The 22,830-nt window shown below is 44.2% G+C and overlaps 3 protein-coding genes across 3 annotated transcripts; 1 reads left to right on the forward strand and 2 right to left on the reverse strand.

The window, feature by feature from the left end:
• Positions 1-2,172: 2,172 nt before the first annotated feature.
• MELLADRAFT_117940 (uncharacterized protein) lies at positions 2,173-7,381 on the reverse strand (the record flags this gene model as incomplete). The annotated part of the gene is made up of 8 exons (XM_007415740.1): positions 2,173-2,721; positions 2,824-2,888; positions 2,988-3,227; positions 3,302-4,385; positions 4,464-4,908; positions 4,983-6,578; positions 6,666-7,078; positions 7,167-7,381. 8 exons carry the CDS (start codon positions 7,379-7,381, stop codon positions 2,589-2,591), a joined length of 4,191 nt encoding a protein of 1,396 aa, XP_007415802.1.
• Positions 7,382-16,053: 8,672 nt separating this feature from the next.
• Positions 16,054-17,197, forward strand: MELLADRAFT_111452 (uncharacterized protein; the record flags this gene model as incomplete). The annotated part of the gene is made up of 7 exons (XM_007415727.1): positions 16,054-16,153; positions 16,236-16,252; positions 16,334-16,429; positions 16,559-16,681; positions 16,749-16,852; positions 16,919-17,027; positions 17,096-17,197. The coding sequence occupies 7 exons, from the start codon at positions 16,054-16,056 to the stop codon at positions 17,195-17,197; spliced, it is 651 nt and encodes a 216-aa protein (XP_007415789.1).
• Positions 17,198-17,545: 348 nt separating this feature from the next.
• MELLADRAFT_117941 (uncharacterized protein) lies at positions 17,546-21,909 on the reverse strand (the record flags this gene model as incomplete). The annotated part of the gene is made up of 15 exons (XM_007415739.1): positions 17,546-17,845; positions 17,932-18,125; positions 18,201-18,315; positions 18,394-18,460; positions 18,549-18,606; positions 18,654-18,690; positions 18,809-19,195; positions 19,285-19,405; positions 19,552-19,664; positions 19,769-19,835; positions 19,901-20,004; positions 20,092-20,228; positions 20,303-20,411; positions 20,617-21,506; positions 21,607-21,909. 15 exons carry the CDS (start codon positions 21,763-21,765, stop codon positions 17,755-17,757), a joined length of 2,649 nt encoding a protein of 882 aa, XP_007415801.1.
• Between the last annotated feature and the right edge of the window lie 921 nt (positions 21,910-22,830).

Genomic DNA, 22,830 nt, shown 5'->3' on the forward strand with positions numbered 1-22,830 from the left:
TGGCTCTGTATTGGTGAATGTAAAGGTTGTAATGGCTACACTTGCCTTGGGTAAAGTACTCACGGCAGTATTTAGACCTACACCTACAAGGATCATATCCTGTCTAGATGAGATATCAAAGTCAGTAAGTTTCCAATACTCATGTGTATTGGAAAAGAAGACATATAGATAGATATACACAGATAGAAATACACATACCTTGCCTTTGACATGAACAGGTGGCTTGTAGTAGTCCAACAGTTTAGCAACACGGCCAAGGTGGGCATGTCTGACTGCTGGAGTGTCCTTGCCTTCATCTGCCAAGTCTTGGTGTACATCCACACCGGTGGGCACCTTGTAATCCTGCACAAGAAGTAGAATAGTCAACATTGGATTTGAGGAATCAGAGTTAGAAAAGGTGTGAGAAGTGAAAGGGAAATCAAGAGAAGGAGATGAAAGAAGATTCTTAAATCACTTACTTGAAGTACTGTGCTTCTTTTTTCTTTTTCACAAGGGCCAGCCAAGCTCGTGATGAATCAGAGACATTACAAGAAATCATACTTTTACATTTTCCTTTTCCAACCGTGCAACTAGTTACCTTGGAGGGTTTTTTCTTGAGATGTGGACAAACAGAAACTGCACTGCCCGCATAGTTGTCTTGGCAACAAACATCCAAGGAGTCCTCGGAGGCCCCCCCAGGAAATGGGCACCCAAGGAATGCCTCCAAGGCAAAATTTGGCTGTTGCTGTTGCCTTGGATTGGATCCTTGGATAGAGCTTCCCTCGGGGTCAAAATCCGAGGCCTCCTTGGATTTTCACATCCGAGGTAAATTTGCTGGCTGTGCTGGGACCAATGGCAATACCAAGACAATAGAGGATTGATCTGATATGTCTTCATATTCTTCATCTTCAAGATCTTCAGTACCATGACTAAACAATTGATCAGGCGATTGATCACAACCAGGTGATTGTTCACAACCGGGAGATTGATCACGACTGGGCAATTGATCACAACTGTTCAAGTGAATAGAAAGGTGTGAGTCTTGTGGCTGGATCACAAAGCCTGGTTGAGGGTGGACTGGGCTAGGAGTGAACAGGTAGATGACAGAGAGGGTGGAACAAGGGTGTTGGAACACCTGACTTGAAGAGTCATCTGGGTGTAGTTTCTACTGTTGGTAGACTTTGACATAATGAAATGATAACTATGAGTTTTTTGTAATATAAGTGTTTTATCTATATCAAAGGAAATAATCAATAGGATAGGTGATCAGCAAAGATAATCACTGGCAATTGGCAAACAGGATGTAGGGAATTGGATGGATGGGAGTGAAGACCATAGTGTATTGGGATCCAACTGAAGCGCCAGATGGTGGTATGAAGGTGATTTGGGTAGTTGGATGGTGGTATGAAAGTGATTTGGGTAGTTGGATGGTGGTATGGAGGGTAGTTGAGTAAATCCAATTGGCAGGTACCCACTGAATATAATTTTGTGCTCTGAGGTGTACTAGGTGCACGTGGACGCCCTGTCACTATGCGCTATGAAGCGCCAGGGCAACACATAGCACAGCGCAGTTTTGCTATACAGTGCAATGGCGGAAACTGCTACATGTCACATGGTTTCACCCTAGCTATAGCACAGGTCAGGCCCCGCTATGGGACCAAGCCCATATCCCGAGCGGGGCGGGCGCACTGCTTCCGCTATCTCGAGCGGAGTGCTGGTGGTGTTGCTGGTTAGGACCATTTTGTTGGGTCAACAAAGTTCAGCAGCCAGAAACACCAGTTGATCAGCCATGCCTGTCAAAATGTGTAAAACTTTGCAACTTGAAACCCCCTATTATCTTTTGGATGCTTAATTCAGTATCTGATTAAAGTTGATCTTCCTTTGAAAATCTGTAAACTTGAGAAATTACATCTGAGCTTATGTGATTGTGACCTACTGTGACAAAGGTTTTGAAAGACCCAAAGACAAATATGAAAAAACCACAGGAATGATATGGAGATGTAGCTTGACCACACCCTCAAAAGTCACTTTCCAAAGGTCCCACAAAAGAAACATGGGTCCTTTGGATCCCCCAATTTGAAAAACCACAAACACTAACTGGATTTTTTGTCATCAAGCCTTCTAACAGGTTTCTCAGCTCAACCTTCTATTTCTCCTCTCCCTTCATTTAATTTCTATTATATATAAGGTGTTAATGAAGAAATGACTAAATCTTATCTACATATAATCAATCTTGCAAACTATTAAAAAAAATCAAAAACCTAACACCTAAAACTAACCCCAAATCCTTTTGGTATATTGTAATATATTTCACCCTTGTAAAAATATCAATTAAAAAAAGAGAACCCAAAAAAGAGAAATCAAAAAAAGAGAAATCAAAAAAAGATATAAATGTTTAAGAATAATCAACTCAAAAGAAGAAAAAAAATGATTGTTCATATAAGATTTACTCTGCTTTGTATACAAAAATTTGGGGAAAAAAAAACTTCAAATTGATTAAATGTGTATTGTAGATATTTTATTGGGTAAATCATTTTATAGAATCAAAAAAAACGATCGAAAAAAACTTTTATCTAAACTTGAATTGATTCTTCTTGTTTAATTAAGTATTATTCTTTAGATAATCCGGCTTCATAGATATCTACAATACTAGGTGCTAAACTAATTCGACTCTTTCCTTCTCTTGTTCCACTTATCGACCTTGAACTTTTCGATTCTCTTTCACGTGAACCAGTTGAAACCTACGTGATTTTTTCATAAGCCAGTTGATATTCAGTACTTGAATCGTTTTTTCAGATTGGAGATGACAAAGAATCTGGGTGATTTGGGAAACAAGCAATCACTTTAGTTTTCTTTCCATCTATCCGAGATTGAAGTTTAGAGTCCACATGAGCCAATGATCCAGAAATCTAAAACCACCCAATCCATCCCGCACAACAATCAAATCAGGATATTCAAAGTGTATGATTCAAAGTGAATTTTGAAGCAAAAAACATTAAACCACTCACGTCCTTTACTTCCGGTCTTTCCTGGTTCTCAATTTCTTGAGTTCCTTTTCCTACGATAGAATTATTTCTTGAAGATGATGAAGAATGATGAAAATAATCTGACAAAACTTCATCAATCAATCTAGATCTACGATCCGGTGACATAGGCGGTCTTGTACCCGATGTTCTTTGTCGATCTGTCATCTGTTCACTATATCTCTTGATCAAGTCTCTTCTAGGTGAAGCAGGTACTTGATAAAACTAAAAAAGGAAACATAACCCATAGAAAGATCAGTTGAAATTGCAAAGAAAATCTTCAATGTTCCTCGACTTACCAAATCTGCTTGATCGATGTATTTATCAAGATCAATGAGAGAATGTGATGATTCGCTCTGACTCGATGATCCGGAAAGTTCTGTCATAGTCCTGACTCTTCTACGAGGATGTCTACCAGATAGACCCAAAAGAGATTCGCCTGAATGGCTAGCAGGTTGAGCTGACGTAGATTGAGATAGAGCAATTGCATGATTCTCTGTTATGGGCGATTCGGGAATGTGTAAACTCTCTGTATCTCCGCCAAATTCCTTATGGTTGTCACTTCCATCATCATCAGAGGTGACCATGGTGCTGTCCATCAAGTTCTTTGATAAAAGTTGAGTTGATAAAGGTGAAGCTTGACTGGAACGCGGTGAAGATGGTCTAGTTCGTAAAACAGAACCGGTTCCCATGGGTCCTCGCGTGATAAGTGAAGTAGTGCGAGAGCTACCACCTGAATGACGCCATGGATTGATGAAAATTGATTCAGAACCTACACCAGAGGCAAGATGATCTGGCGAAGAAAGTCGTCGGATGCGTTCGAGGGAGACCAGTGCCGATGAAAGGTTAGGGGTGATGATGATCGGACTAGGTCGGGTGGGATTAGTGGCTGTTGTTGGACGTGTTGGGGTTAGAGGAGGTGCCTCGTAAGATGAGTCCACCTGGTTTGGGAGCGCTGGGAGTGACGTGTTGATGAGCGAAGGCCCATGAGAACGGGGAGCTGATCGAGATCCAGATGATGATGTTGAATGAGCTAATTCAGATCGACCGCTCCTGAAACTTTTGCTTCGCTTAGTACTCAGACTGCCTGGGGTATTCTTGGGGGAAGTTCGTCTACGAGGGGGTGGGGCTAAAGGATTGAAGGACTCTGATGGAGGAGGAACAACCAATGGCAAGGAGTACAGCTTTGCGTCGGCGGTGTTGTGCAAAGTAGGGGGTGGTAAATTGTGAGCTCTAAGATCAACAGGTGCAGTGTGTGCTATTGGATCACCTGGTATCTCTCCGTCCAGCGGAGCTAGTGTAGGATCACAAAGTGAATCACTCTGAAGAGAGCTATGAGCATTGAAAGTCGAATTGGAAGGTAAGGTAAGACCTTGGTAGGGTCTACATGGGGTGAACAAAGCATTCCAATCCGTCAATTCACTTTAGATAGAGTTTGTCAAGATAGCTACATAGACTCACTTTTCAAATTCTCCACTTTGATCATCCAAGTTTTTACTCAGAGCATGCATCACAGGTTTTTTTAGATCAGTCATCTGTGGAGTCTCTTCGGCTACACCTGTCTGTATGTTTGTAGTTTGCAGCTTGGATTTTGATGATGGGCGTCGCTGAAAAAAGGATTGAAAGGCTTCGGTACTCCGATTTGAAAACCAAGAATTATTTGCAGGTACCAGAACTTCACCCCCAGCAGCTCGTGAGTGCGAAGTTGGGTCGGAGTCAATCGAGGGTAATCTATAGGAAGGTGAATGTTTGAGTTGTTTTGCAGAAATGTTGTGGGGAGCATTAGCAGGTAAAGGCGGCAAGACATTATCGGCAGTCGCAGGACGACGTCGACGTAGTCCCGGTACGGATCGACTTCGTCTGACACTTTTGAGAGGCTGTGGTCCAACATCCGCAGAAGCAGGTTCTGAGATTCGAGGTATCAGTTGATATTTCACCTGATTAAATGCATTGAATAAACGTCGATCATTAATGACTTACCTGGCTGTAAAAGGGCTGCATTGGTGTGGGCCCTTCCCCGTCCAATTACGGGTTGAGGGCAACAGATAAATATGCCATCTTGACCACGACCCACCTCTGGACTCAACGCTCGGTCAATCTCAGGGGGACAAGGTAATGTGGAATGAGATGGTGGTTTGACTGTAGAATCGTGAACACGGGCTTCTGCACGTGATGCTACCCGAGAACGTGACGAAGATGGTCTCTTCAAGTATGACCGGACCGTGAGCGGATGTGAGATCGAGCTCCGTCTTGGGGTTGAATGGAGCACCGAAAAGGGAGATAGTGACGATTTTCTTGGATTAGGAGCGGCAGGTTGCGATGAAGGCTGGTCTGGTGGTGATGGTGCTGATTGAGCTCGATTCCGCAATGAAAAGGAGCGGGAGAGTGGAGGACGGGGAATAGGGGAATGATCAGAGCGCATATGGATTGGAGCGGATGGTCTACGACGTGAATGAGGATTTTGACGTTGTTGACGAAGCAGATCAGCTGGCGAGCTCGAAAAGACTGAAGTACAGAATAGACTAGGGTTACAGGACGCTTCTGCTTCGGCTCGCCATAGCTCCCTCTCCAAACGAAGCCTGTAGATCTCATCCCAAGCACGTTGAGCATGAGTTCGCTCGGCTTGAGCAGCAGCAGCAGCTCTTTGTTTGAGCGCTTCCAGCGACTGTGAAATACGAGGGTTTGTAACACTCCTGGTGAGCTTGCGAGGATGAGATGGAGCCTCGATCGCCAATTCTTCCATCAAATCGTTGGGGCGTTTGGTACCCGAAGAGGTAGCAGGCCTTGAGAGAGGAGTGGTCACAAATCGAGGTTTAGGGTCTGCATACTTGCCATAAAACCCACCGAGGGTCTCGAAGGACAGCACTCGAAGTCTGACATACGTTGAGTCATCTTGTGACGGTATCAGAGCATCTGAGCCTGCTGGAGACTCCGCTTGACTGGGAATATGAGCATGCTGAGCACTTGCGGAGCGTGCGTGACCGCGTTTGAAAGATAGATTCGCCCGAGGATCGCTTGCAAGAATACCCATGTTTGAGTGCGATCGAGCGCGCGTTGACACCAAACGAGGGGATGGGGATCTTTTGGGCTGCTTAGCTTTCACAAGATGAGGTAATTTGGCTGCGGAAGGCTGTTGATGCGTTTGGTTCAAGGGTGCGGAGAGAAGACCCGGCTGATTTATTGGTGATGTGTGGCTCGACCAAGGTGTAGATTGGTAATGAAATGGATTGATCAAGGCCGGTTGAGATTGACTTGAATGTAGAGCTTGAGAAGGTTTGATAGATTGATCGTGTGAGGTTGAGATAGGAGCTCGACCAAGAGAAGCAACAAATGAATGAAGATTGCTATGCTCGAGTTGATTGGTTATAGGTTTGAATGATGAAGGATCATGATGCGTTGAATTTGTTGTAGAAATAAATGTTTGGGTATGATTGTTTGGAGAAATGAGACGATCAGTGTGATCAACTTGTTGTGAAGTGCTGAGACTTTGACTGTGATTGCAAGAGTGTCGAATGTTGTGTAATAAAGAATGAGAAGTCTTCTGTGAATGAACTTTAGGATTCAACGGAGATTCACCTGTGCGTATGATATACATAGATACATGTCAGTATATCAAGATAAATTGTACATAAACTGAATGAGAAAGGGAATGTTTTGGATTACCTATCCCACCGGATGAAGATGAAAGTTGAGTATGTTGGGAAGCGCGAATCCGCCTACGAGCTGGGTAATGGATCATGAGCACCGAACGTAGTTTAGGTTGAAGGCAACCAGGGTCTGTAAACAACTTTGAGGTAGAGTTATAAAGGGTATTTGAGAGAAGGGCATGAGGAATGATTGTATGATGATGAAGATGATAAAGATGTGAGTGGGTATCACGAGTGGTAGTGGTGGTAGTAGTGGTTCCAGTGGTAGTAGCGGTGGTAGTGGTAGTAGTAGTAGTGGTGGTAGTAGTCTTAGGAAAACTTTCAGTAGAGAAAGGTTGATGAATATGAAGGAAAGATGAATCAGTTGTGATACAATCAGAAAGTAAATCAGCAGTGGATGAAGTCAAATCAGATTGAGAACTAAACGGTCTACGATTAGGTAATAAAGAATGACGAGAATTAGAAGGTGGTAGAGGGAATGTACCCCAAGAATTATAATTAATTAAATGTTGATTACTTGATCAGATGTTGATGTTGATGTTGATGTTGATGTTGATGTTGATTAGAGAAAGATAATGATAAACTTGAACTTGAAGTTTGTTGTTGTACTTTTTGATTGGTTGATGGTGAAGTGTTTTCATGAAAGTTGAAGTTTCTTTGATGATTTGATGTGAAGTGGTCTGATTGACTATAAATCACTCGATCTTCCTCCTCTAAATCATTCAAGTTCATCTGATTGAATAACTTTAAAAGAACTTTACTTTATCAATCTTACTATTCTCGAATTTAAACTTCAAGATACACACATCTAAGACTTCACTAACCCAAACTTAATTGTCAAAGCAGTCCGGGATTGACAGTTGAGAAAAGTTTATATATAGTGAGATAGGTTGACCTGTACTCTGAAGCCAAAAAAAAGGTCTTGCCCAAAGCTTGTAAACAAAAAAACCAAAAGGATGAGAGCAAAAGATGAGTAATGATTTCTCGACCCTTGAAGTTGATGATTATCAATCGAACAATTGAGATTGAATCAGAAGAATGCAAAGAGAAGACAAGGTTTAATAGAAAACATGAAATCGATGAATTCAGTCCACTTTTCTAATGCGCCACAAACAACAATCAAATGGGGAAAAAAGTAAGTCTCACAGAAAGGATTGGTTTAAAGACGCCTTAAATGCTCTTAATTGACCCTCTGACTTCCTCAATGATCCACAAAATCACAAACAAACAAACCAATAATTCTGAATTCAGTTTCAATGCACCGATGCTGAGAACTTGAGTCTTTAAAAGCGAAATGAATTCGATTAGATGATATGAAGAAAAATCCCGATAGAGATTTATTCAAGGTTATCCGTATGAGTCGATTTGAAGATCGTCCCCAAAAAGTTCAAGATTGAAGTACGATAAGTTTGGAGGTATAGAGGCAGATGAGGGCTAATGACCGTTGTTGCGAGCAAGAACCTGTTGGAAAGTGATCATCTTATGGTAATTGATGAAGGATTTTGATCAAATAAAAAAATCAAATCTTCCATAAAAAGTCTCTTGACCGCTTGTGAGCTCTTCAAAACTTTACATAAATATTGATCAAGATGTCAAAAGTTCATCATATTGTTCTTTTGTCACATTCAGTTTCTAAAATATTTTAAATACATGTCAATTCAAATCAAAACACACAAATCATCCTTTCATCTTTGCGTGATTGATCCGTTCTGTTATAAAGAAAATTGACATGAAGACGAACTTTGTATCCTTTCCAACAGAAAATTCAGTGTTTCATGGAATCTGTGAGCCTCATTGTATTGTGCGGTGAGGCGTGAGTTTTGCATAGTCCTGGAATGTGTCACGAGCTCACGACAGGCTGTCCTGTTCCATGAATGGCGGGTTTCACATAAGTGTTAGGCAAAGCCGCGCTGGCCCTCCGAGGGCTCGCGCGCGTGACATTTCATGAACGGGACACAAAAATAAACAGACACCCCCCTTTTACAGGGGAGGTAGTGGTACAACAATAGCTAGGGACACTACAACAGTCAGAGGACTGGTGGGCCCTCGAGAGACTATCTTGGTCCCGGCAACGTGAGGAAATACAAGGCTTAAGAAAGAAACAAGTGATAACAACGGCCATTGACTTTATACAAACAGATGTCCAAGATATAAAAAGAGACAGTGAAACCAAGAGGAGAGGCAGAGAGACAGACCGAGATTTTTTTTTTTCAAGAAAAACCGTTGAGGCGACACATGGTGCGGGTGGGCGGGAATTTTCAGTGAGCCATTCAATGAAGAACAAACGTGTTCCTATGGCAAACACCTCGTTATGGTGTGCATGGAGCTAGGAAGGTAGTTCCATCCGCGCGACGTGCTGTTTGTGGACGAACTACGGCGTGGATGGAGACTTGAGATCCCTGACGGTGTGTGGAGTAGAAGAGCCCCCCACCGACGCTACAGATGTGAAAGGAGAAAGGACCTGGTGCTGCGGAGCGTCAGGGAGCGTCAGCAATAGTCCTATTGCACACATAACTCAACAGATCATGTCTCCCTTGTTCAACACATCCCCCTCGCTTAATAGAGCATCAAACACGAGGAATGTGTCACGAGCTCACAACAGGCTGTCCTGTTCCATGAATGGCGGGTTTCACATAAGTGTTAGGCGAAGCCGCGCTGGCCCTCCAAGGGCTTGCGCGCGTGACATTATGAACGGGACACAAAAATAAACAGACACCCCCCTTTTACGCCATCCCGCCTAGGAGAGAGGAAACCCTGGGTATGTGTGTAAGAGTGGTGAAGGGGAGGCGTAGACGAGGGAACCGAGAGCAACGAGGAGAAAGGGGGTAGACTGAGAATATACAAAGAAAAAAGGCTCACGCTTCAGAAGACTACCTGTGCCCCAAGATGTCCGTCTATAGACAAGGGATGTGCTCTGGTTGTGGCGAGGCGCAGGATAGGATGTCCCCGTACATAGATTTTGAAGGCCTCAGATGACCATCTGCCCAGGTCCTGAATATGGTCCAGAGGCAGTCCGGCTTGCGCATAGGCCGTGGCACCGCCCGAGCTCATTGAATGTCCAGACTTGTTGGACTCAAAAAAGACGGAAGCGGGCGAGGAATCAAGAGCGCGTTGGGGGCACCCCACCAACCGTCAAAAACAGGGGAGAATCAGGAGAAAACCTGGCGTCTCTTTGCAGGAGGTATTGTGATAATGCCTCAATCGGGCAGGCACCTACAATGGCACATGAAGCCAACACCACCGGGCTGCCCTGAAAGAAGGGGTTGGTTTTGCAGTGCAGAAGCAGGTACTTTGTGAAGCCCCCGCACAGCGAGAACAAAAAGGAGGAACGGAGTATGAACTTCCTGGCATTGCAATAGGCCTTTGTGTCCGGGCAGGTCAGCTTGCCAAGCCGATGAAGGCCGTGAAAACCAGCCAGTAGCATCGCGGTGAAGAGGCAGTCGTCGTAATCAGAGGTTGAAGGGAACAAGACCATGATGTAGCACTTGTCGTACACGGCGGGAGTTGGTTGCTAGACGGACGTCTGGGTAGAGGTGTTCAAAGGCTGCGGTGATTGCAGACAGGTAGCCCTGGATAGAGTTTGGGGCAAGCGGTTGGTTGGTGCGAGCAGATAGTGTGCGGCAGGTGTCTGCAGCATACATGCAGAGGTGGTTGACTGATGGAATTGGGGGCAGTTTTTTGCGGACACAGAACTTTAGGAAGGATGAAACCCCAGAAAGATACACTGATTTTGTTGAGGCAGCTAGGCTACGGGCGGCGTCAGCTTCCGCCAGAAGTGTGAGAAACTGACGCCAAGAAGGTTGGTCATCGGGCATGGCTACCGTTGGTAGCCGCCGGCTGGAAAACGGTTGGGGATTGGGATGGGAAGCAATTGTGCTGTTGGTGCTAGCAGGCGGAAAGTGTTGTCCAGGCCGCGGGACAGGGCATTGGCATACTTATTCTTGAGGCCGGGTAGGTGAGCAACCTTAACGTCAGCGCCCGCGCTGACGATTGACCTGACCAGTTCCCGGAAAATTGGTCAAACCAGCAGGATGGGCGAGTGGGAGAGAAACAAATCATGGACGTTCATCGAATCGGAGCAAATAAAGATGTGTTTTGCTCCAGATTCAAGCCCTAGAGCAATAGCCAGGGCTACAGCGCAGAGCTCCATCCAATAGATGTCTCTAGATGGGGCAGGAACCTTGTGTTTGTACCTGACGTGACTGTTGGGCAGCCATATGCCAAGGCCGGTGTTGTTGGCATCTGTGACATACAGGGCTTTGGCGTCTGCCACCGTCCAAACTGAGGCCTCGAGAAAATGTTGACCGTCCGAAGACTCTATGCAATCCGCCAGCCAACGGAGGTTGCTCTGTACCTCCCGGTTGACGTGGATTGGGGCGAACCGGGAGTACTTGTTGTCGAGCTTGTCCCAGGACGGCTGAAGAGCATGGCGCCCGTAGGGGAAGGCGTTTAGACCTCACAATGCCCAACCGAGCATTGTCTGCCAGGCTCGGAGACAGTGACTGTGGGACGAGGTGAAATGGCGTAGCTCCACCACTAAAGCAGATTCCTTGTCGGGGCTGAGAGAAAATGAAAGAGACGCTGCGTCGACGTAGTGCCCTATAATCTCGAGCTGTGGTCCGGAAGGTTGTTTCTTCCATTCCCAAGGGAGGCGCAGTTGGTCGAACAACAGGAGAAGGCAAGCTTGGTCAAGCGGCATGAGGACGTTTCGGAAGGAGACAAGAGAGCTTGAATGGGCGACACCCCAGGTGTCATCCATAAGATTGTTGATCCTGCTGACTCCCATCTTGTTCACAGCAATCCACAGGACTAAGGAGAAGACTGAACACCAGATTTTTGGTGACGCTGCCGAACCAAAGTTTGCACAGTGGTCAGCGTGATAGAGATTTCCGATCTTGAGTATCTGACAAATCTGCCACTGCAGACACATCGGAAGGTTTCGATATGCCCGGGCCACATCACTCTTCCACAGCACAAGGTACCCTAAGCCCTTCAAGACGTCTAGCATGTACGGGCCGAAGGAAGCCAGAGAATGGTATTGGACCCGTGCCTCTTCTTCATGGACCAGGTTGTTCAAGGAAGGCGAGCCATAGCTCATGTCTGTGCATAGCCAAAGTTTCTTTGAACCTGCTTTCGACGCTAGCAGCAGTGGGGAGACTTTCATCCCCGGCAACAGATGGTAGAAGTGAGGTGAGTACCGCCCCGCGGCCATCTCTTCATCCCTAGTAGCTATCAAGGTGTCCGGGTGCTCGTTGCAGATCGAGTGAATATTGTGGTCGACTATGTCTGAATTGGGAAGGTCACACAAAGGCCAAAATCCGTGAGTTAGGCCCAATAGTACCGAGTCAACAAACAGCCTGTTGGGGTGGTCAGTCAGCAGGTGGCGGGACATTGGCACATTGATAGGTGAGACGATCTTGAAGATCTCCGGGTATTGGCTGAGTGCGTAGGAGGCGCATGGGTCTTCGGCAATGGGAGGTGGGCGCGGTAGAGGACGTGCCATCAGGCTTGAGTTTATGGCGTTCGAATAGCCCTGCGACGATTGCCAATTCCATTCGAGCCCCCTTCTAAAGTGTCTGGTTGCGTAGTTCGCTGACACCGGGTCGGTAAGTGAATTGTTGACTTCGCGCACTACCTTGCTGCACAGGTACTTCAGGGGCAGATCATGCAACCTGGTAATGTTGCTCTGTGAGAAAAAAAGGGCACAGAAGACAAGGGCTTTGTAAGCCATGTGTCTTGTGCAGGATGTGGGCAGATAGTGGTATGTGGTACGGCATCTCTGGCTGGTAAAGGTGGTTGATGCCACGTGAAGGTTGAGAGGTGACAGATCGTGCGGGACTTACTTCGTGTGTGTGTAGCTGAGCATCCATTGATGTCGCAGATGTTGTGGATTTGCCCATTTTTGCATGGGTCGGCGCACCAGCCGCTATTCCAGCTACCACAAATCTGCTGGTTTGTCGGAGTGCCTTTTGCAACTGTTTGGAGGCAACTTAGTCAGTCTTTGGTAGACAAGTGATTGTCGTCACTGGAGTCAAATCTCATTCGATATGAGACACTCACTAGGTTTGATCGCACCGTGCCAAACAGCCTTTGGAGCCTGAGTGCTTGGTGTTTTCCTCCTACTCGGGGTAGGAGGTCTCCTGAGAGGAGCAGCATTTGGTGTGCTAGATGTGGTAGGGTTGCAAACCCAAGGGGCAATGTAAAAGTTGTCAGGTGTGGTTGTTGACCTTGCTGAAAGCAATTCTGGGTCGTTGAAGTCGCAGAGGCACAGTGCAGGGCGTGTTGCAATGAGAATCCTGAGTCTGGCGTCATAATCGATGATTTGTGACCAGTTGCCTTGGTTGGCGAAAACGTTGGCCATTTCCCGGATGTGTTTGAAGTAGGCGATGACATCCAGCTTCGAGTTTGGAAATGCAAAGATGATTGCTTCGGCGATGAGGTCAATGGTGTTGCGCCAGTCTCTTTCTGATGTGAAGAGATGGCGTATAGATTTGCAGGTATCAGTGGGTTTGGGTGCTTTCTTGGATTCGTAATCCAGAGGCCTGAAAACCTTCGCTGCGCAAATGTAGTAGCCGCGGACCAATGAGGGGACAAGAGAGAAGGGGAAGCCAATTGGGTGGTATACGTTTCCGTTGAAGATTTCAACCGACTTTGAGAATCCGATCTCTCTATAGGTCTCGACGTCATCGGCCCATTGTTGGGCTTTTGGTGGGAGTGTGGTGTTGCTTTGCGCGATACCGCGGCTGCATGGTGCCACAAGTTCTGGCTCGTCGTCGCTCGAATCTCCGTCAGATGAGGAAGAAGAAGAGTTGGATGAGGAGTCTTCATCTCTCTTTGATCTTCTGCTTTGTTTTGATTTCCTTTTCTTCTTACCCTTTCTTTTTCCTGACTTGTTTCCCTTGTCTTTAGGTTCGACTTCATTGGGTAGGTTGTCTGGACGGATTTTGGGAGGGTTGTTGGCTTGCTGCCCGCCTTCTCGGCGCAGAGCGTTGGCTTCTGCGGCGCCCGTTTGGCCCAGTCGCCTGTTTGGTTCCGGTAGAGGGGGCAGGTCTCGCTGTTCTTGTTGACCTTCCGGACGTGGTGGTATTGGTGGAGGTGGGGGCTGCTGTTGTTGGTGAGGTGGCCGTCCTGGGGGTGGCTGGTATCTGGGCCTAAAGAATCTGAATTTGTTTCTGGGCAAAACAACTGGGGGAGTGTGCTTGACAGGAATGTCGGGGTGCAGTATGAGACCTCTGATTGCAAAGGTGGGTCGTCCATTTTGCGTGTTGAGTTCTCTCGCTGAGAGGGCGAAGTCTGAGAACCTGGGCAGGAAAAGTGGATTGGTGTATGGCACGATCCTTGCAAACCTGTCTCTAAGTGACCATAGGTCGATGTGTGAACTTCCTCCTTCTTGGATGTATAGTTGTAGCGCCGCTGCAAGTTGTTGTTGTATCTGGTTCGCGTGTGGTTGCATATGACAAGGTGGTGCATTTTCTTTGTTGATCAGGAGGCGCAAGTTCATGATGCTGTACTACTATGAACGTGGTGCTGATGCGTAATAGAGGAGTAGTGTTTAGACTAGGTGGAAAGACAGAGTTCTGCAGCTAGCTACTGAGACGGTATTATTTTTGGAAAATTAGGATGTATAAGATTTGTGATTTCAATTCTTAACTTTGTGGGTTGTTTACAACCGTCTCTGACCTCTTATACTTGTTTCTGTTTGTCTATGAGATACCTTACTTGTCCGTTGTGTGTCTACCTTCGTAGAATAATTCCTTTTTGACATGAGATTCTACTGTCATTACCTTGTCCATGTGAGTATTATTGTATTGTGATAGCTTGATGTTAGAATTTTCAGTGAGCCATTTGATGAAGAACAAACGTGTTCCTATGGCAAACACCTTGTTATGGTGTGCATGGAGCTAGGAAGGTAGTTCCATCCGCGCGATGTGCTGTTTGTGGACAAACTACGGCGTAGATGGAGACTTGAGATCCCTGACGGTGTGTGGAGTAGAAGAGCCCCCCTTTGATGCTACAGATGTGAAAGGAGAAAGGACCTGGTGCTGCGGAGCGTCAGGGAGCGTCAGCAATAGTCCTATTGCACACATAACTCGACAGATCATGTCTCCCTTGTTCAACACATCCCCCTCGCTTACACCGCGAATATAATGTATTTTTCCGAGGTGAAAAATGGTTACATTTATTTCACAAAATGATTAAAAATGCATTAATTCTGCATTAATTCTGCATTATTAATCATTTTGTGCATTAATGTCAATCACTTCTGCATTATTAATCATTTTGTGCATTAATGTCAATCACTTTTCACCTTGGAAAAATACATTATTTTTGCAGTGTTAATAGAGCATCAAACACGACAAGTATTGCAGTGTATTTATGAACAGGTGATTGACGGGTCAGACAGTCACACCCGAATCAATGGTTCCCCATTAAGAACTCCTCCGGTAGCCTCCCGTGCATTGGCAACCTTGCCAAGAGCCAATCGCTGCCAATTGTCAATCATCCATCCACAGAGATATGGATCCAAAGCAATACCCGTTATACATAACAACGCATATGGTCAAGCAGATTCCATGAAAAATCTTTTGCCGGCACCAAATTTACGGAAATCCTTTGTCAAAGACTTTGGTCTGTATGACTTCACTCAGCAAGAAGATGATTCTTGCAGGTGTTAGCCAGCTTCATATCACCATGGTGCTCTACAAACAGTCAAAGTTGTGTACCAATCTGTTTGCACTCAGTAATGGGATATGGTCAAATTGGAATATAGAAATTTCTTTCTACAGACTGCCTCAAAGGTTTATTTGTTATTCAACTTTTTTGGTTCAGGGAGGGTAGGGCTATATAGGTGTGCCATTTTGGCAATGTTGGCAGAGTCAGACCACTTTGGTGGACACCTTTGCCAATATTGTTGACTCCTTGGTTTGTCTCAAGTTGTAAGGTTCTCTATGTTGGAAGTCTTGATCAACAGAGACCATGCACACTTGTTGTGTTGGTGTGATCTTGATGGATCATACCAAAGATCAAAGGCTTCTTTGTCATAGACCTGGAAGTCACTGGTTCATTGACAAACAATCAATCAAAGAACCAGCTTTGGACAACATCTTGAATAGGGATCTCTCAGATCAGAGCTAGAATATTTAAGCTGTGAACAAATTGATTTCTATTCCAAAATCTTCCACTACATCAGACCAATCCATTTGTTAAAGTGACTTCTGTTGCTTCTGATGAGCTTCCTCAACTCTCGGGGCTGGAAAGTTGAAAACCCGCGAATATTCGGGCTGACACCCGGTACCAGTCTCCCGCATACATTCACACTCACACGGTTTGAAAGGCAAGGTGCTTTGGAGCTCTTCATCTTTCAAATCAATTTTTCGAATCAAAAGAAAGCTTACAAAAACAAAATGAGTCACCCGAATCACAGTCATGATCATGGATGTTGTTCTCATCAAGCTGGAGGTATACCCGATGACGAGCATCTTAAACCAGGAGAAGGTACACAAGGTAAGTTTAAAACTTGAGAAGAACCTGATTTGGATCTGGGATTTTATTAATGTCACATCGTGTTATCGGGAATCTCAATTAGACTTTCTTTACTCAAAGGTCAATGATTTTATCATATATATATCAATCAGAAATATGTCTCAAGAAACTTAATTCGAATATTTCCTTGGCTTTAAATAGATTGATCGTGATCAAATCACAAGTTGTAATCTCGATCCAGAAAACCCAGCCAAGAATTGTATAAAACCATGGTCAGATCGAATGGATGATACGATGGTGGGCAGAACTCGTATAACGACATCAAATTCAATTCAACGTTCTTTTTTCGTGTATAATGTGATAACTTTCTAATGAAAGTATAAGGGATTGTTGGCTGTTGATGGGTGGCGGGGGGATTGGGTATAGTTTTCCGAATCGGATACCGATCAACAAATGATTATTAGGATTCCTTTTACTGGTTCTGTTAAATTAAGATCTATCTTAATTCGAGGGATTCCAGGCAATTTTGCTCCTACTCAAGTCAAACTAGTAAGCTAACTATTGTCATATTGTTCTGGATGACATATCATACTAACATCTTATCAATTCTTTGTAGTTTGCAAATGAACCTGGTCTAGACTTTGATACCCTAGAAACATGTACACCTACCCAAGTGCTTGAGATTCCTACAACAGATGAACTAGTAGAGTTCCCAGTACGGTGAGTGATCATTTGCGGTATATCATTTTTCAAGTGAGGAGCTAAAGAAAACTTCTATGACATCAGCGTCGCTAAATTTTCATCAGTGAGCATTTTAAGTTTGTTCATCGATGGTGATTCATCAGGTTCCAAAACACGAGTTTATTTCCTTGGGTTCAAAGGAGAATTTAGCGCAGTAAGTAATCTCAAAGCTACATAGTTGAGCCCAATAGAATTATTGATCTGTGAGTTATTCCTCAACAGCTGTCTCGCAAACCAGTCATAGCCATTTATGAAGCTCAAGCTAATCCCACTGATCATGAGAAGATTAGTGGAATGGATACCCAAATGGGTCGAATGATATGATTATGCCAACAACCTTAAAATCACATTTTGTTGGATATGTAAAGACTTTTCTTCCACTTTGTTTGTATGATCGATTACCACCTTGTTTCCTTTGAGTCCAAACCACATGATCAAGTTATCGTATGTTCCGCATCTATATCATCGCGATAAACTATCTGCCTGACGTCAGGAAAGTCGAATTCCCTTACCATCGTGATCTTATCAGGGAAACTCCACAATGTAAGCGGTCCAAAGCCCGGGGAGCACACGGGAGTTGACAATGCAATCATGACTTAGCCTCACGGCGCCCATTGAAATGACACGTTTCAGTCGTCAACATGTATTGAGTCCGTCAGGCTATGAGAACTTGAACCAACGGGTCTCATCGGATGTGTTGATTAATCATGAGCCCATGCAACCCAGCTTAGCCTGCTAAGCACGACTAGTACAACATGATCTGTTATTGTTATCGTGTGTGGATCTGGGGATATTCAAAGTCAAAGAATCACGAGTTTTTGATTTCCCATGGATTTATGATGAGATTTTTTATCATATCTCGCAGATTTTTCCACTCTGGTTCATTTAGCAGGGTCAGCCACTTCCGACTTTGACCGTTTTCTGTCTCTGCTATGATCACCCGATGCCAATAACGATGCCCCAGGCTGCACACTGAAGAAGAAAAAGAAATGACGTTCTATCACCCACTAGTGCGAAACGATATCACCCGCATATAACTTGAGGAGGATGTAATTTACTTAGCCAAGTCAGTTGCCTCTAAAGCCATTGCTGCCATCGCTACTGTCGTATTGTTTATATCTGTCCTTTGTTTTTCCTGAATTCGATCAGATAAACCTGTAAGTATTTTTGCTGTCGACTCTGCATCACTTATTGTCCGTTCCAAGGTGTGATGGCCGGGTAAGGGACCTTTCCGCCCAGCATATCGCCACACCTGTTTGTCGGTCCGAGCAATGAAAAGTAATCAGTTATATGATTGATTTTTTGGGCTTGCATGATGTATACTAACCATCTTTTGCTCTTCGCTCAAAGTTGAGTGTCTAAAGGCTAATCTACCATTTGGCACATTGGTCTTGTGGATCGCGTTTCCCTCTACACCAGACTTATACCAATCTGGTCCCAACCTACATCATCCCCACCAAAAGACACATGAGTATCTAATTCGAACGCATGTCTGTCATAACAAAAGTAGAATAACAGACCAGTGCTTTTTGATACTCATTTCAAACCCAGATTGGATCACCGAGTTTCGTGCAAGTTCGCACATGTCTCGAATTAGAAAAAGATTGTCATTTTGAAAACTTTAGCAATGATATAGGTGCTTTGGCGACAGAAGATAATGACTGAGAAGACTGACCTGCTGGCGAGAATCGATAAATCTGAGCGGCAACACTGTATTCTTCAAGCAATGGTTCCTAAAAAAAGATGCCATGTCAATATACCATGCATGTAATCAACGAACAAAAGTGACCCAAACCTTTGTGAAATGAAACTGCAGTCTGCGCCATTCAATGTGGATGGTTAAACGCGAAAACCAACCGATAGGCCAAGAAGTGAATGTTTGAATAAAACAATGAGCTCACTCATCCCCATTGACTTGTGATAACGTAGACTTACGGATCATCCGTACTCAAGCTGACATTGAGACCTGTGCGGAAAAAAAGCGGTAATGGATTTCGCTCATAGGTGAGAAAGAGTGCGTTGTTACTGAGGGGGCTCATCGCCAGTCCAATCTGCTTAAGATAGAACATATATTGTAGTGCAGGGACCTTCCGTAGAAGAATTCCATGAGATATTGAGTGAGAGGTCAGGAAAGCGGAGGTAAGATGATCCGTATCTCCAGCCTCTCCCGCATGAGGTCTCAACACAAATGTATTGAAACCACGCGCGGCCCTCCAGTTATTGAGTGAAGCCATATTAGCGTAGAGGTAATAGATCCAGTATGAGTACGGTGGGTTTTGTTCAGTACGCCAATCTTTCGGAAGTGGGTACTTTCGATATATCCTGTGAATGGGCAAACAGATCGCAGACGCAAGTCAGAAAGTGCTCGCTGAATCTGAGCCGATGAACCAGATTTGATGTCTTGTACTCACCTTTTTTCAGGCTTCGATTCGTCATCGACACAATCGAACCCCACCACCCGTTGCAAAAAGACATATAGTTCAGGATGACTAGCTGGATCTTGGGTCACTTCGAAAAGAGGTTCAAACACATCTATCACAAAAACCGATCACCATATCAGCCTTGCCCAAGTTCTTATCGCACATCATATTCCATGTAACTGGTGGTATGAGCGAAAGTAAGCAAATCAGATGTAACTGAACTCGTGATGAGCTGCGCAAAAGAGTCAATCAATCCACTTCGTTTGTAAACGTCGTAGAGCCTCGGAACTTGAATCAACCAGCGGACATTGTTAGAGAACAATTTGTTATTCACAACCCATTTTGCTAGCTTATCCCATTCATCCTTCGACCTGTGTTCAATACCATAACGTATTGTAAAACCAGGGCAGAATCAGTGGATATGATCCAGGTTCATTTCTGTCTTGAGCATCTATACAGTGGACATGAAGCTCACCGGCCATATATGGACAATCGATATTCAGCTTGCTGGTATTTACCCGTTTCTAAGTCTGTCATGACCTCTATTGACAAAGAAAGAGATCGAATCAATCCACAGGTTGACACCGAGTGAATGAAGCAATCTGACCTTTGGTGAGTTCTGCAAGGTACCGTCCTTGGATAAGGTTATCTGTTTTCAAAAAGATTTCTCGTAGTCTTGACTCTCCAATAGGATTGTACTTCAAGTTGAATCTGGTCCAATGGTTTACGTGATTCGTATCAGTTCAAGTCATAAATGGACAAATTGAAATAAAGAGATTTAAAACGAGACTGTCTCACTTGTCAAATCGATGAAATGAATCGTTGTGAGCATGCATGTCTAATGTATCAATTGATAGATCATACGCCGTCAAGTTGAGAGAATCAAACACTTCCCTCAGTGTGAGGTAGTGTTCATCTCTAAATATCACAACGTCCTGTTTTTCGAGGTCAGGTCAGGATATAGTAAAATATCAAAAGAGTGAGAACGTGTATGCTGAAAGTATCTTACCTCTGAACTTCTTTTCATCTTGGATTTGATGAACCGTAACAAATGTTTCTGATTCATACTTGCTGTGTGATGAACGTGTGTATCAACTTTCCGAACGTTGTAAAAATCCCTGGATCGCGATTGGATGTAGAATTATGGAAACAAGGCAACGATGAAATTTGATCAATGCCATGTTCCGCTACCAACTCGAGTGAAAATTTTAATGGAAGAGACTTTAGCCAAATGGCAGACGAGCCTATTTTTTGAAGGCAGCTTCCCATGTCATCACACGAAGGAATATTGCGATGCGGTAAAAGAGTCACAGAAAAACCAACCTATGAGGCACCCGTTTCATGTCTGCCAGTTCCTGATACTCGTTCAAGAGAACATACATATTCCACTTGCTTTCCAGGAATTTGAGTCTTCGCCATGCAAAGCTCTTCGCCGGTCCGTTCGATATGACATTCAATACATAATCTAAATCAACAAAATATTCCTTGATTGTCGGAATATCGTAGAGTGGCTTAATTTGATCGGATCCATAAACTTGGTAGACACCCTGAGTATCTAGCTTATAGGTATAATCCCTCGTCGAATCTCGTCCTGGAATTTCGCAAGCATCGAATTCAAACGGTTTAAGAGACTCTGGTGAATTTTCATCGACTTTTGACCGATCTGATCGTTTTACATGTGTGGGTGAGTGCCAATGAGGCTTGGGAGGGTTTGGATAAATCTTCCAAGGTGGGTAAGCAGTTTCTTGATCGCCTTCAGGTTTGTAGATACCATCATAGGATTGTGGGTTGTCCTCGAGTCGCTGTTTGGATCGAATGATATACTTGTCACGAAGATCTAGACAATTTTGAAATGACTCATAAAGTGAGCGTAAGTCTTGACTAAAGGCTAGCTCGGCATTTGAAGCGTCAGCATCTTGAGATGTTGTATCCGGATCAATTGAGATATCATCTTTAGACGAAGATACGTTGCCATTCGAAGAATTGAAATTGGAGTGTTGGAGCTTGCCGCTCAGATTAGGTCGTGATATGGAAGGATTAGTGATTGAGCCGGAGCTATTGGCTTTAGACGAAGTGGGCCGAGTGCTCTCGGAGTTGACCAGGGCAGTGGTAGTGGTGGACATCTCAGCAATCCCCAACGCACTTACACCCGGCTTTTTTGTCGGCGAGCCTTCAGGCAAGGAAGGATGATGAGCCCAATATTTCCCGTCTGCCTGAATGATATAGGGCGAATTGATTGAAAAAAGAAGACAGTAGGTTTATCTCAAGTTCAAGTATAAAATGATCGAGATGAGGTAAGGTAAGGAGACAAACGTCTTGGATTTCACGTTCTTCTTTATAGTCATAAAATGCTTTACGAAAGTTGATAGGCGTAGGTGGCTCGCTGGAAACAGGTGGAGAAAGTAAAGATACTGGAGATGCTTTGGATGATTCAGGAGAATCGAGCGGTAGTTGATCGGCTGAAGCAGACATGGTTTATCAAGAGTTGGATGTTTGACTTTGTACGCTAAGCAGTCTTTTTTTGATGATGATTCTGAGAGTCTGAACTTATGTTAGCTGACGATATAGTTGGTATCCTTAGTTTATGTATGATTAGTTTCAGTAGTTGTGTATTTGTGTAAGTAAAAGGGAAAGTTCTTGATGAAAGTGATGATACAAAAGTCAAGTTGGTTGATATCTCAAAAGAAGGAGAATGACCAATCAAGTCAAGCTATGATGTGATGTGGTTCTTAAAGCGGTCATGAAATTTTCTGGATTTTCTTCAAAGTTCATGGCTCTGCCCCAGGGCTGAAAACCCATATTACAGTATGTAATGACATCCACGTGACATGCTCAGTGGTGAATCCCTCCTGATCACGCTGATATTTAACATCTTCTTCAGGTTCACTCATGATCGCCACCCTTAAACCCTTGACTATTCACTTTTTCACAACAGACTCGTCATCATACCCAACATGTGATCACCAACCTGACATACTGATTTACTGATACAAATCACAAGGCGTTGAAGAACCTGTGGAAATGAGTTGTGACACGGCATATGATCACATGCCTGGAATGTTCCTTGCACCACTTTCTGAATAGTGTATCTCAAGAGTAAAGAACAAACCCTTGACTAACCTCGAGCCTCACACGAATATCTCAAATTTAGTACCATTTCATTTCTCACATAACACACGGAGCCATAGTTGGACCACTATAGCCAACCTTCTATGTGTTCACATGAATGAAAAGGTGTTGAGTTCTACATACATTACGAAGTAAATTCTAGGGATCAGAACCAGTGGTAAAAGTCATGGAAACCCCAGAAGTCCAGGTTAAATTCTCAGGAAAGCTCAAGAGATAGTCATTGAGTTAAGTTTCACCCTCAAGTCGATTTGTTTTGATTGACTAACTGTAAAGAATAGACTCGACATAAGTAGAGATTGATGTGACAATAAAATCATCAGCACGCATGAGGTACTCGAGAAATGGATAAAGTTCCCTGAAAGGCACGTGTTTCTTGTCCACTGATTCTTGGATTCTTACAGGAGCCAC

The sequence above is a fragment of the Melampsora larici-populina genome (assembly GCF_000204055.1).
Source record: "Melampsora larici-populina 98AG31 unplaced genomic scaffold MELLAscaffold_53, whole genome shotgun sequence".
Lineage (NCBI taxonomy): Eukaryota > Fungi > Basidiomycota > Pucciniomycetes > Pucciniales > Melampsoraceae > Melampsora > Melampsora laricis-populina.